We start from the raw sequence: 14,697 nt of genomic DNA on the forward strand, positions 1-14,697 counted from the left end.
ATGCAGGGACTTAGCCTGCTCTTGGCTGGCCCCATGCCAGGCTCAGATCAGCCAGCCAATGCCTCGCGTGCTACCTGCCGTGCCAGCTCCTTGGTCAGGATCCCTGCAGAGCATCCAGAGAAGGAACAATCTGACCTGGAGTAGAGGGGCTGTGGGGCCAGGTACAGAGTAAAACTGGGGCCTGGGACAGTCCAACTTCCAGAAACTCCACCAGAGAGGGGGTGGGAGATGCACCTGTTGGGGGGGACTATGAGGGGCAGGAAGGAGATGCCCCTGTTTGGGGGAGAAGGGCTGGGGAAGGGGAAGGGGGAGGTGCCCCTGTCAGAGGGGGCTGGGAAAGGGGTGGGGGAGATGCCCACGTCAGGGGGCAGAGGCCTCTGCTGGGAAAGGGGAGGGGAGGGCTCTGTCGGGAGGGGGGCTATGAGAGGCAAGGAGCAGATCCCCCTGTCGGAGGGGGCTGGGCAAGGGGAGGGGGACTATGAGAGGCGGGGTGGGAGATGCTCCTGTCCGGGTTGGGTGGGAGAATATGCCAGTGTCCGGGGGAGGGGAGGGGGGCTATGAGGGGCGGGGTGAGAAATGCCCGGGGAGGGGAGAGAGGCCCCGGGGCGGGGGGCTGGGCAAGGGGAGGGGGAGATGCGCGGGGCAGGGAGGGAGGTGCCGGGAGGGGGGCGGGGAGGAGAGGCCCCTGTCCGGGGGGGAGGGGCTGGGAAAGGGGGGGGGGAAGATGCCCGGGGCGGGGCTATGAGGGGGAGCAGATGCCCCTGTCTGGGCGGGGGGACGCGCCGCCGCCAGGCTCCGCCCCTCACCTGAGCACAGGGAGGTGCTCTGGGGACGAGGCCTGAAGTAGCCAATGGGCGAATGCGGAGGAAGTTGTGCGTTCTGGGGCGGGGCTCCCGGCAGCCAATGAGAGGCCGTTGGGTGGGAATTGGGAGCGAGCGGCCGGCGCTGGGACTGGATCGAGTGGCTGGGGATGACGGCGCCGAGCCGCGGGGAGAGCGCGGGGCCGCCGCCCAGGTACCGGGGCCGGGCAGGGGTGAGACTGGGGTGCGGAGGGGGCCGGGCGGGGGCTGGGGGATCAGGCTGTGCAGGAGGATGGTGGGGAGGCCACGCAGGCAGGCGGTACAGACTGGGGAGCACAGCGGGGAGAGGACAGGGGCGCAGGCTGGATGGGGGTGGATGGGTCTGTTAGGGGGGCACAGGGTGGGCCCTGGAGAGGAGAGGGGAGGGGAAGAGAGGGGGTGGATCGGGTGGGGCGCAGGCTGGGTGGGGGTGGATGGGTCCGGCGGGGGGCACAGGCTGGGCCCTAGGGAGGGGAGGGGAAGAGAGGAGGTGGATCGGGTAGGGGCGCAGGCTGGGTAGGGGCGGATGGGTCCGTCAGGGTGCGCAGGCTGGGCCCTGGGGAGGAGAGGGGGGTGGATCGGGCAGGGGCGCAGGCTGGATGTGATGAGAGGGACGTGCGGAGATAGTATAGCCAGGCCACAGGGAGCAGCATATTTGGGCTGCCGTGTTGTGTGCCAGGGGACTGAAGGGAAGTTCGTTCTAGGTGGTGCCAGCAACGCTTCCTTTGTACTGTCAGACCCCACTTGGCCTCTTCTGGCGCATGTCCCGGGGGGTTGGCTGTCAGGGACCCACGCTTCCATTTATGCTCCTTTTGCAGCAGTGACAGAGACCGATCTTGTTACTGTGTAGGGAACCTTCAGCCCAGATGGCATCTGCTGGCTTATGAGGGGGGGCCGTCAGATGGCAAGGTGGTGTCGGTTGCAGCTGATCTGTAACGTGGAGGGACTCTGCCATACCTAGCAGTGCCTACTGAGTGCGAGTTTGCTCCCTATCACGGCAGAGTCTGTAATTGAGTATCCCCGATCCTCCTGGGTTGGAATCTGCAAGGCCGACCGCTCTCTGTCCACACGCACGAGAATACTGTGGGGTTAACTCAGGATCTGTAGCTGTCATGGCACACGTGTCACCCAGTTGTTGCTGTGGTGGGACGGGGGCAGGGAAGTGAGGTTACACCCTGCCACTGACTTGCTGTTGCTGTTTGATTTGAGGCTGAGGCGAAGGACCTATTTTCTTGGTCTGCCTTCCTAAGCTAATGGCACGAGCCTGTACGCAGCCTGCTAGGATCTTATCTTCCTCTCTTTCCTGCTGCTATCCATACAGTAGCTGCTAAATACCCTGTTCATCCAGCGTGAGGTGATGCTGACCTATGACAGGTGAAGCAGGAGGGAAGAGGCTCTTGTGCTAGTTGCAGAAGTGTCTCTCCAAGCCTGACTGAACACAAGGCTTTTGCAGTTCCATCCTGGGGCTGTACAGGAGGTGAAGAAGGGGGTTCCTCTGCTGCAGCCTCTGGAGATTTCCAATCTCTAGAACTGCTCTGGGCTGCACAAGCTGGTTAATCCAGGCTATATGCAGCTGTAATAGAGCTAAAGGTTGCCTGCAACTAGGAGTTCTCCAAATGCTTTGCCATGGAAATTGCTTGAGGACAGAGCTGTCTATCTCTCTGAGAGCTGAGTTGTGTCTCTGGCTGAGGGCCAAACAAGGAATTTTTCTGCTTGAGTTTCAGCCAAGGGTTGCTTGCTGAGGTTCTGGAGGCCCTGTGGAACTGGGATCTAAACCACAAGTCCTAGCTCAATGTCCCTTCTGGCTGGTGAAAATCACTGGGCAAGTCTTGGGACCATTATTGGCACTCATTGTCAACACCTCCTTTCAGGAGGGAGAGATGCCTGCTTCTCTTAAAGATCCTTCCTCACTGAACCCTTTTGATGGTGCCCAGCTCTCTAACTATTGCTCTGTCCTGAGTCTCCTGTTATTAATGAAGTGGGGGCAAGGCAGCTCTGTCAGGATCTGGATCCTCAGGTCTCCTAGACTCCAGTCAGTCTGGGGTTCGGAGATGCAGTGATTGATGTTTGGGAGTGATTCCCCTCCTGGTGATCCCTTCCTTTAGAGCAGGGGTTGGCAACCTATGGCACGTGTGCCGAAGGCGGCACGTGAGCTGATTTTCAATGGCATTCACACTGCCCGGGTCCTGGCCACCGGTCCGGTGGGCTCTGCATTTTAATTTAATTTTAAATTAAGCTTCTTAAACATTTTAAAAACCTTATTTACTTTACATACAACAATAGTGTAAAAAGCAACAGAGGGTCCTGTGGCACCTTTAAGACTAACAGAGGTATTGGAGCATAAGCTTTCGTGGGTGAATGCCCACTTCATCAGACGCAAGTTGTGTCTCTGGCTATAATATATAACTAAAATAGTGTAGTCTATAATATATAACTACACTAGTGTAGTTATATATTATAGACTTATAGAAAGAGACCTTCTAAAAACGTTACAATGTATTACTGGCACGCGAAACCTTAAATTAGAGTGAATAAATGAAGACTCGGCACACCACGTCTGAAAGGTTGCCGACCCCTGCTTTAGAGCGATTAGCTACCTTCCCTACATATGGTGACTAATGGTGCAGATGGAGTCACTGAGTGATTCTGCTCCTTTCTTATTGAGGGACCCCAGAGGTTACTGGGCAATTGCTCCTCTGCCCTAAGGGCTACTTCAGGCTTGGTTTCCTGTGGTTTAATTGTGAGTAGAACATTTTTGGTAAGGGTGGGCCCCTTGACTTTGGAATTCACTTCCCTCTTGGTTCAGTGGCACTCTCTGGGTATGCTGCAAGGCTGGTCTGTTTTGCCAGTTTTTCAAATTGGGGGAGGTTAGGGTGGGTATAGGTAGGTTTGAAATGGGGATGATGGCTGCGACTCCTTGGTAGGGTGGAGAGAGTCCGTCATCTGTTGCTTGTATTTGCAAGATTTCCTGCCACTTTAATGCAGGTGCCCCCTTGAACAACAGAGTGGGCACAAAACCCAGACACGTCTTAGACAGGGCTGCATAGCAGCTGCGTTTTGGTGCAGCTGGTTCTGTAAATCCAGAGAGCAAGAAAGGGAATGAGGAGTTTTCCCTTGCCATCTTTAAACAATGCAGATGGCCAGGAGCAATTCCACGCAGGTCTTGGTGCCAGCGCCAAAGCTTGCATCATACGGAAATGAATTGCTGGGAAGGAGGAGGGCAGTCAGTGAGAACTTGTGGTTTCTTCTAACTTCTCCCTACACAGTTCTTGCTTTGTGTGCTGCCGTTGAGCCTTAGTCCTGGAGAGCAGGACTGCGGAAGCCTGTCTCTGCCATGTGCACAGCTCCCCAACTCTGAACAGGGCTGGACACGTTGGCAGATTAGCAGGCAGTGTTCTGCTGCTGACATGTTCAGGCTTTTTGTGTGTGAATGTTTCCGGGCTCTGTGTTTTTGATGAGTTTTGTAGGTTCCTTTGTAAACTGGGTTGCGGAGCATACGGTTATACGCTGGTAAAGCAGAGGGAAAAGCTGACTTTTATTTAGCTGGGGCACAAAGTTTTCCCCCACACTTTCTCTTTTCTCCATTTTATTGCATCTCATCAAACATGCTGCTGGGTCATTCACCAGGCTGCTGGCGCTTTCTCCATATGCTAATGAACTAATGAAGCTCCGTACTGTTTCTTGTTGGGAAACGGAGTCGCTGTTTCCCATAAAGCGAGGCCAGGCCTCCCTTTGAATCTCAGCGCTAACAGGATCTGCATTGTTTGTTTTGCTTTATTACATTTCATTCCTTGCTTGTTAGTATGAGCATCTGAATAACGCCCTCTTCCCGCACTGGTGCGTGTTAATTCTTTCAGCAGGCTGAGCACTCTCTTGGATTGAGAATGTTTGTTTGCCTTGGCGTGTTGGGATATATAGGAGACCGGTGCTGCTGCATTGGGCTTGGATTTCTGAGATGCGCTGTGACTGGCTGACTTCACTTCTTCCAAACATGTGGCATCTTTCATAGCTATTTAGACTTCACCTTTTTCAGTGCATTTAGCCCTGCTGCCTGACACTTAGAACATGGCTAGCAGGGAAGATAAGAATCCGGTGTGCCTCACCCTGGGGGGCTTTATGTCCACGGGGAACATGGGGAAGAGATGGCTTCTTTCTGCATTGTTTGTGTGTCCTTGCTCTTGCTGCTTAGATTGCCAGTATGGACACGTGGCCACTAGGAACCAGACATGCAGGCTACCAAACAGCCAGCAGATGATAATTACTTTTGATTGCTACTGACCTTCTCCAGACTGCGGTCAGCCAGCTAGAGCTGCCTGACTCCACCAGTCCCTAAGCCAGGGGGTCTGCTGGATTCTTGTGATTTTTAAAGAAACAGGGCAGTGGGCTCAGCCCCTAACCAGAGAGCTATCTCTGAAACACTGGACTGAACAACTCCCGAGCATGCTCCTGTTCTTGGGATCTCCTTTCCTGAGCCTGGGTTTTTTTCCTAAAATGTAACTTCCTTACCCCAGCTCTAGGCTGAGTGTTCACATCTCGGTGGTTGTCACACAAATGACTAATCCTTACTATTGGTGACTCTCACATCCCCACTCCCTGGTGATTGTAGCAGCAATCTGGCTAGACATGGAGCAATGGGCATGTGACAGAGCTTAGACATTTACGTTTTGTTTCCTATTTCTAGGCTTTTATCTGGATGCCTGGGGACACTTCTTAAGTAAAGGGTGAGAAAGTAGGGTTGGCATTTTGTTTGGCTGGTGAGTGAGGACACTGCGTGGGGACCAGACAGGGGACCAAAGGCAAAGGACCTGATTTCAGAATTTAGGTTGCTTTCCTGACTCTGGGTCAGCGTGCTCCGCTGTTGTTTCTTGGGAGGGAAACACAGACACTGCGCTCCTAATTACACCCCTGTTTGGCGCTGCGCCTTAGTCAGTTGGTTAGACTGAAGGCCTGGTGCATCTGAGCACCATGCAACCTGGACCTGTAACCTAGTTTTCTGAGCACCTAGTGCTATTTCAGGCAATTGGGGAGGAGGTTAAAGTGAGGAACTGCATTTGATTGATTTACTCTTGCCCCCATTTGGGTGGGGGGAGAGGGTGGAGGTGTGTTCTGGACATTGTAGCCCACTTTGGCTGGGTTTTTATGGTGTGGAAGTTGGAATTGGAGGGGGGTTCATTCGAGCAGAGCAACGATGTGGAAAATTCAGGACAGCGCCTGTGCAGGATATGACGTGAGGTGTGGGAAGAGCTGGTGGCAAATGACAAACTGAGCATGGAAATCGCAGTGGGTGAAACTTGCTCTGCTTGCATGAGCCTGAGTTCACCTGTCCTTCGCTGGGAATCCAGCCACAGCTGCTACCCGTCGGGTGCTTACATGGAGTTTGAGGGTCAGCAGCTCAGCCCGATCCCAAACCTCGTAGCACCGCTCTTCACTGGCCCATGTGGATGCAGTGCAGGAGCTGTGGCAGTTTCGCTCCAGCCACCTTGCTCATAGCCTTCCCCTCTCCCCAGAGGATAAATGCGTAGACTTTGCCTTGTGCAAACCCTCTGTACTGGAATACACCTCATCCTCTGCATGATGATCGCCCAGGATCAGCTGCCCTTGTGCTGGGGAGGCTATGTGACCAGGTGTGAGGAACGGGCAGTGCGTGCGCGGCTTTCCACAGGAATGGCTCCTGGCAGGCACCACAGTGCAGCAACTGTGAGACTGGCTGGAGCAAAGGTTGATGCACTGTCCCAGCGTGTCAGGAGAGCTGGGAGCGTCCTGACTTCCGGTGGTACCTGGACGACATGGGAACGCTGGCTCAGCTGTTTTTGTGGGACAAGCCATGAGGAAACTGCCTCCCAAACTGTCCCCAGGGGCGTCTGCCTCAGAACCACACACCAGTGTGTGTAACACGTACAGTAAAATCTCCTTTGGGCAGTAGGGGAAGGGAGCCCCGCTTTTGAGCCTTCTCCTGGCACTAGGCTTTTCATGGGGTTCAGAGAACTAGCATCCAAGGTGGCCACAGGCAGCCTGAGACAAATGTCCCAGCTTCACATTGGGCCATGCTCTTTCCCAATGTTCACTCTCGCTTTTCTTCTGCCCAGTCCGTGGGCTTCCCACCTGGGGTGGCCACTTCCTCCTAAGGTCAGAAATCTGTCCCCAGCCTGGCTTTCCACCTGCACTGGCCCCTGGCATCCTCTGTACCTGTCTGCCTGCCCTGATGCTCCCATCATGTGCGAGCCTCAGGACTGCCAGTCCGCTGCAGGTCTAGAGAATGACATGACTGTTGAAGGATGCCTGGTGCAATTGCCACGGTGATGCCCTGTCTCCATCAGTGTGGGGTGTTTAGCGGCAGGATGGGTCTTTGATCAGGATGTGCCCCAGGAGAGCTAGGAGTTGAGCCTCCTGAACAACAGTGGGGATAAAGAGCCCCCTAAACCCCCTTTGCTGAGCCCTACTTTAATGAGTGTTTGTGTCGCTGTCGCCTGGGCTGGGTGAGCGTGGCAGGAACCTCCTGCCTGGGCTCTGGCTCAATGTGGGTTGGATCTCGGGGCAGAGTGTGTGGCCAGTGGTGCAAGCGTTTACGTAGCTGTGAGTTTTCCATCCCCTCCATGCATTCCCACCTCACGTTGATGAGCCTGATAAGGGCTTCCTGTTGTGCACTGTCAGCAGCACTGGGGTCCCTGCAGGAAGCAGGTTGTGTGTTGTTCTAGGCCTGCCCTTGGGTTACTCCACACGCTGTGTGCGTTCTGCCCTGGCTGCAGCGTGTTTTTATGGCGTGTTTCTCTCTAGTCATAAGGAACTAGCTGAAGCAACCTTGGAGCCCTTAGCAATTCTCTTTGAGAACTACTGGAGAATGGGAGAGCTTGGAGAAGGGATACATGCTGACTTTTTAAAGATGGGTACTAACTTCAATTCCTGGAAAGATACGAGAGCAAATTATCAAACAATCAGTTTGTGAGCACCTGGAGGATAATAGGGTTATAAGGCATATTCAGCATTGATTTGTCAAGAACAAATCATGCCAAAGTAACTGAATTTCCTTCTTCAATAGGATTGCTGACCTACTGGATAGCAGGGAAGTAGTAGATGTGATATACCTTGATTTTTTTGGTAAGACTTTTGACACAGGTCTACATGACATTCTCATAAGCAAACTAGGGAAATGTATGTAGTCTAAATAAAATTTCTATAAGGTCGGTGCACAACTGGTTGAAAGACTATACTCAAAGTGTAGTTATCAATGTAGTTATCAATTGTACCTAAAGGGGATGAGCGAAATACTGTCATGATCACTAGTCTGGAGTATGACTAATATAGAGCTAGATCTCAGATATTCATTGTATTCGGTGTTAATACTACGCATGGCAGAATAGGATTTTGATCTTTTCATACTTTGATATCCAGGAATGTTTATCGATTTTTAAATTTACACCGTTGCACAAATTTCTGGACTTTAGGCATTTTTTCCCATTTTTATTGATTTTAAATTTTCACAGTTGCAGGAAATGAAGGGGTGGTGAGGCAATAATGATTTAATGTCATTTGAAGCATTCTCATGGCTAACACACACATTGTCAACATCCCATGTCAAAATATACAAAGTAAAGAGCCTTCAGTCAAACATTAACAACTTTTCAAGCAGCATTTTTCTTTCTTCACCTAGCTGTACATTTTGATTATTGATGCAAATATTTTCCCATCGGTTTGCGTGTGTATGGGTGAAATTGACATTTACCGATTTTTAAAAAATCAAATCCTTCCAAGCCTAGTGTGACTAGCCCTGGACTGAACACGGGTGTGGGTGGGGAAGAGAAGTATATTTGTGTAAGTTCTTCTGCTGAGGTGGCCACATCCCTGCCCCGGGATGGTAGAAGCCCCGTGTGCAAGCAGGAACTTGACAGGAGAACTGGAATTGGAGTGGGAGCCGACTGACACAAATTCCCTGGCTACTTGCCTGGCATTGGTCAGTCAAGAGCCTCGGGGTAGAATTGGCTGAGCAGACTTGGGGCAGTGATGGTGCTCTGCTTTGGGGGCTGCTGGGCTCTGCGCTGACCATGAGAGCTACACGCTGATGTGTTCTGAGGTACAAGGCGAACAGCTGTTGCCCTCCTAATCTGGATGATCTTTCAGTTCTTGGGAAATGTGGGGCTTAGTTTAAGCCTCATCCTTCCCTCTTCAGCGTTCTCTGAATATACGGCACTCAGTTCAGACTGGATTTGGGGACTGATGGCATCAGCTGGTGATATGCTTAATTCTCAGGTTGCGAAAGCCTTCCTGCATATCTTGTATGCAGTGGTGTTGTAGCCATGTCAGTCCAGGATAAGGAGGAAGACGAGGCAGGTGAGGGAATATCTTTTGTTGGAGCAACATCTATTGGGGGAGAGAGACAAGCATTCAAGTCACACAGAGCTCAAGATATTCCCTCACCCCTCTTGTCTTTCTCCATATTGTAAGTATATCCTCTGAGTGTTGTCCTCCCCCCAGAGACCCTAAGTGAGAACCGGGCTCCACTGTGGGTACATAGCGAGAGATGGTCCCTGCCCCGGAGAGCTTGCAATCGAAAAAGCCAAGGCAGGCAAAGGGTAGGAGGGGAAACTGAGGCATGGTATGTGGCAGGGACTTCCCCAGTGCCACGCAGCAGGTCGGAGGCAGAGCTGGGACTAGAGCCCCTGGCTGCTGAGCGGTGCCCTCTCGCTGGATCATGCTGCCCCTCAAACATGCGCAGTAAGAGGAAAGCTCGTTGCTGGCGAAATGGCAGGGGAATAGTTGGCTCAGCTGCTGCTTGCTGTGAACGTGGCAGCTGCTTTGTTAGACTCTTGTTTGTGGAATTACAAATAATAAACCCAGAGCCAGTCTGGTCTCCTAATGAGAGAGACACGCCAGGCTACGCTCAGCGGCAGCCGGAGAGGGACCAGTGCACAGAGGGAGGCAGAGCGCAGGGTGCCTGAGAGCAGCTCTGGAGGCTTGCTGTGCTTTTAACAGCAGGATGCAGGTTCTCCCTTTGATCCTGCCCCCTTGGCTGTCAGATGGCTGGCAGGGGACCCGCCCTCTCCTGCTTCCATTCCTCTTCCTGAAGGACTGTGGAGGCTGGGTGGGGTTAGGGTGACCAGATGTCCCCATTTTATAGGGACAGTCCTTTTTTTTTGGGTCTTTTTCTTATATAGGCTCCTATTACCCCCCACCCCCTGTCCCGATGTTTCACATTTGCTGTCTGGTCACCTAGTTGGGGTTGTGGTCTCTGAACTCATGTGCACCGAGAAGTCCTCCTGCACCAGTGAAGTGCTGGCTGCCCCTCTCATCCCCCGACTCTACCTACTGCCATGGCAAAGACATACGGAGCATAAGCTAAGGGTCACGTGGGTTGATTCCTGGCCCAGAGGCCCCATAGCTTTAGTGCTGTTTCTCCAGGGCATTTTGCTGTCCTGGCAGGATGGATGCAGTAATCACCTGGAAATGACAATTAGTTACTGAAGTGGCCTGGGGCCGTAGTGAATTCTTAGCTGCTGCAGAAGTGCTGAAACAGATCTTCGGAAATTTGCAACCCTGCCCCCGAAGGCATAAGTGACTTGGCAATTCATCAGTGTCTCTGCCTCCTGGCAGATGGTGGAAATTCTGGGAAGCTGGTTAACTCAGTCGCTGCCCCTGTGCAGTGCTTTTGGTGTCCACACAGCCCCCTCGCCCCCCCTGGATGTAGGATTCTCCCACTTTATTGCAAGATGTGGCTGAGCAGTTAGAGCAGGAACTGGGAGTCTCTCTCTCTCTCTCTCTCTCTTGCTTTGCTCCATCACGGACTTGCTGTGTGGCCTTGGATACGTCATCTCCTGGTTGCGTGTCTTGATTTCTTTACTGGTATGTTGTGGAGATCTCCAAAACCCCCTGTGGAATTGGGCCGAGGTTCCTCAGAGGGGGCTGGGTGACCCTCCCCTGGCACCTGCATTCCCACCGAATTTCAAAGCCAGAAGCTTGTGAGAGCCAGAGATGGGGCCTTCCTGGCTCCAGGGCCAAGGCCTTGGAACTCGGCCTTTAGCACCCAGGAAGCTAAGGGACCGCAAACCTGGCCTCTCTTCTGAACTCCATTGCCTCTTTGGCCTGGCGCTCCACAGCCACAACACAAAAGCTGAGGAGAAGGGAAGGAGAGAAGGAAACTTTGTGTTTAAAGCCTTAACGGCCTCGGGGAAAGTGAGGAGGGAAATTCTGACCCCTGTCCTCTTGCGAGTTCATAGCTAATTCTTCTGGGAGGTGTCCAGTGATGGCCCCATTGTCCGAATGGAGAGAGATGATAGTGCCCCACTGCTGGGTGGGCTCCTGGGGAGGGGGACAAGTTGCATGTAAAACGCTTGGTGCTCAGGCAGATGGGTATGTCTACTCTGCAAAGAAAACCTTGTGGCGTTGAGTCTCCAAGCCTGGCTCAATTGACTCAGACTCGGGCTGTGGCGATAAAAGTAGACATTCCTGCTTGGGCTGGAGCCCGGGCTCTGAAGCCCGGGGATGGGGGAGGGTCTCTGAGCCGGGGCTCTCGCGCAAGTGGAAACGTCTACGCTGCTATTTTTAGCCCTGCAGCCCAAGCCCCACAAGCAGGGTTGGAAATTTCCTGGGGAAAAAGCCGTATGGGACAAGGTGCTGGTAAATAGTGCCTTGAACTTGGTTTAAACCAGGAAACAAGGGAAAATAATTGCATCAGCATTCAGCAATTTTAGCAAGCACAGAACGAATCTTCTCAAACTTTGAACACATCCGTTCAAAACTGAGGAATAGGCTCGGTCTGTCCACTATCTCCGAGTTGCTCCAGAACACTGCATGGCCAAATGGACCTGGGCTGGTGTCTGCAGCTCTGCGTGCTTCAAGCCTCACCTCTGCATGATTGGCCCTTTCGGATATTGAAAACTGAAGTCTGAGTCATGACGCGTGTAACTTCCTAGCCAGGAATAAGCCAGGGTCTGTCTCGGCAGGTCAGGGATCTGCCTTGTGGCACAGGTGAATTCCTGGCACTCCCTCCAAACTTAAAGAATCACTCTGGCCCAATCAGAGGTCTTGGCCCAGAGGTCCTGGGAGGGGCTGCCGGTGGTTGGCATTCCCTGCAGTGACTGGTCTCCCCAGATGCATTGGCCATGGCTCTGCCAAGGCTGCCTGTGGCCCCACAGACCCAGGTTCACAGACTCAGGAGAGACTCCAGCTTACCGAGGTGTCTTCCTGGCTGAATCCCAGTTGTTGCCTCTTGGCGAGGGCTGCCTCTTGCTTCTAACGGAGTTTTGTTCAAGCCCAGCGGCGGTTGCTCTAGGCAAAGGCAGTACAAGTTGCTGCTTGGGGGGGCAGCTGATCGCCTGGGGGTCAGCACCCTAGTTACTGGCCCCTGGGGGTCTTGCACACTGTAAGACCAGCCTGGGCCTGGCTCACACCTCTTGAACTTGTCCAGGAGCTCAAAGGGCCTCATCAGTGAAAGAGTGAGTCAAGCACAGGATCCTGCTGCTGGCCTGCAAGGCCCAGTCTGGCAGCGGGAGCATCTGCTTCTCTGCCTGCTCCCCCTGCATATCACTGACTGCCTGGGGTTTGTTCACCTGCCATGCCCGATGGCAGAGCTCCTCCGGGCTGTGGGCACTGCCTGTTGATGTGCCCCCCTCTGTAGCCCCAGTCCCCCCGAAGACTGGGATAACTTCCTGAAACCGCCTGGCCTTGCTTTGAGTGACTGGGCTGAGGCGTGCAAAGGTTAACTCAGGCTGCACTCTCCCACCAGATGGAGATTAGGGGCTTGCAGGACATGTTGCTAGTTGAGGATGGCCTGTATTAGAGCAGCACCCAGAGCCCCCAGTCAGGATTGAGACCCTACTGTGCTGGGAAAGGGCCCCGCTCCAAGGAGTTTGCAGTCAGTCCTCTCTCAGCGTTTCGTCCTTCGCCGTGTGCGGCTTCCTGCCTCTTCCCTTCCTCTGGCTGCCTTCAGAGAAGGGCTACCTAGCGTTCAGGAATCGGGGCTCTGTGTCTCCCCCCCGGCCACCATCCCCATCTCTCCCGGCGCTTACTGGCTGCTGACGGTGTCCGTGAGCTGCATCCGTGGCTGGGGGAAGGGGTGTTTGGCTGGAGAAGGGAAGTGAGAATGAGGCACCTAGGGGAAGGGTGGAGGCTGCCACATGAGAGAGGGTTAAGACTTGGGCTTCCTCAGTCTGCAGAAGGGATGGATGCAGTACTGAGCTGTACCAAGCAGGCCGAGGGCTGCCCTCTGCTGGCTGTGGTGAGACTTGCTCCCTCTCTCGAGGGCACATCCATTGATAGTTGGCGATGTCTGCAGGTTGAGGTGGGGACACTGTGACTATTCAGCTGCTGCTGGGTTCTCAGCAGTAGCCATAGATGCTTCCTTCCCCTCTTGCTGTCTGGAAGGCTCTGCTCACCACCGTGCTCTGCTATTGGAACATACTCTGCTCGGGGCGGTCGTGTGGTCCGTGCCCGGGCTGCAATTCCGGGTGTTGGCTTTGAGCTGGAAAGCCTTTGAAGGTTTGGATCCTGTGTCTAAGACGTTTTCCCCTTGCACTTCTGGCTTTTAGGAAACATTTCAATTCTAGCGTGTCTGCTCCACCTGCAGTCAGTCCACGGAAGGCTGGTTGTGGTCTATGGAGGTAGCAGCCGAGCTCCTTAAAGCCAGGAGAGGGAAGTACAGGGAGCGCTCTAGCCCATGGGGGAGACAAGTCAGATAAAAAACAACTTCCTTTCTTGCAAGAGTGCAAGAGAATGTGAGCTGTTTAGAGAGAGCCGGCCAAGGTTACAAGGCAGTAGACGCTGGCCTACAAGGAACACTCCACTTCCAATCCCCAGCTTCCTGATTCCAAGAATGGTTCTTGTGTAACTGGCTCTGCTGCCATTTGAAACTTTTGGGCTAGAGAAAAACCAGTGCATTTAAACTCCGGAGAGCCAGGGCATGTCATTGGCAGTGGCATGCGACTCATCTTACCCCCTGTAAGAGATGCTCCAAAAGAACATGGCTGTATGGGGCACCTAGACAAGAACCATCAATCTGTGGTACCTGTAAACTTGTCTGTGGTGTGTGTGATGCTGGGGGGCTCAGCAACTAGAGTGGCTGCTGCAGAGATGGCGGGAGGAGGGTGTTAAGTGTCTAGTAACAATGATTTAAAAACAAGCCCAGTGTGTTGCTGAAAATGCAGCACTGGCTGCAAGGAGCTTCCCCAGTTATATTTTTATTGGAGTTGGTGAGAGACAGGACATAGGCTCAAGATTCTAGGTAGCCTCTAAAAGCAGGTACAGATGCAGAGAACGCCCTTGTGTGGAAGGTCATGTTTGTTAGACGCTAGCGTCTTAGAAATGACACACATGCAAGTTGTGCACCCTGAATGAGGGAGTGGGGAGCACGCACTGGGTGCAGCACTGACCTGTTACTGCGCCTCACGTTCAATTGAAAACCCGTTCCCTGCAGGAGTCCCACAAACGACTGCTGTGAAATGCATTGTCTGGCTGGATAAGAAAATCTTCCTTTTTTATCCCCTCTTGAGAAATCCCAGCTTAAAATGTGCTAAACCCCAGTTTGCCTTGTCTGAGGGAGGGAGAAATCCACTTAAAAGCTCCCATCTCCTGCTGCTGCTCACTGGGCATGGGGATTGTTTGGTAGCATCCAACCAGCACTAATAACTAGCTTCCACACTAAGGGCTTGACTGTTTTCCAGAGGTGCTGAGCAACCCTGACTCCCACTGAAAGCCAGAGCAGCTGCAGATGTAAATCCATCCGTTCCTGGATTTCTTTTCTTTAACACAAAAATACAGTCAAAATGCTGTAAAGGGCAGGACCTGACCGGATTTCACTACTCTGGGTACCTCGTGCCCCCTTTGCCTTTGTGTTGGGTCCTGCAGAGTCAGTGCCATGCAGGATCACGCT

At 53.2% G+C, this 14,697-nt stretch overlaps 1 protein-coding gene across 5 annotated transcripts in view; it reads left to right on the plus strand.

Moving 5' to 3' along the window:
- The first annotated feature begins 946 nt into the window (after nt 1-946).
- Nucleotides 947-14,697, plus strand: part of GRAMD2A (GRAM domain containing 2A) — an 80,628-nt gene continuing 66,877 nt past the window's right edge. For 4 of the 5 annotated variants that reach the window (XR_002908896.3, XR_002908897.3, XR_002908898.3 and 1 more), the window contains exon 1: nt 947-1,014. Coding sequence is in view for 1 of the 5 variants with exons in the window: in XM_024213752.3 (XP_024069520.2) it covers nt 971-1,014 (44 nt within the window). In the remaining 4 variants the exon portion in view is untranslated. Of the gene's footprint in view, nt 1,034-14,697 lie in introns of all 5 variants that reach the window. The other variant, XM_024213753.3, reaches the window with a different exon arrangement.

Source organism: Terrapene carolina, unplaced genomic scaffold, assembly GCF_002925995.2.
Source record: "Terrapene carolina triunguis isolate 2854851 unplaced genomic scaffold, T_m_triunguis-2.0 Scaffold67, whole genome shotgun sequence".
NCBI lineage: Eukaryota > Metazoa > Chordata > Testudines > Emydidae > Terrapene > Terrapene triunguis.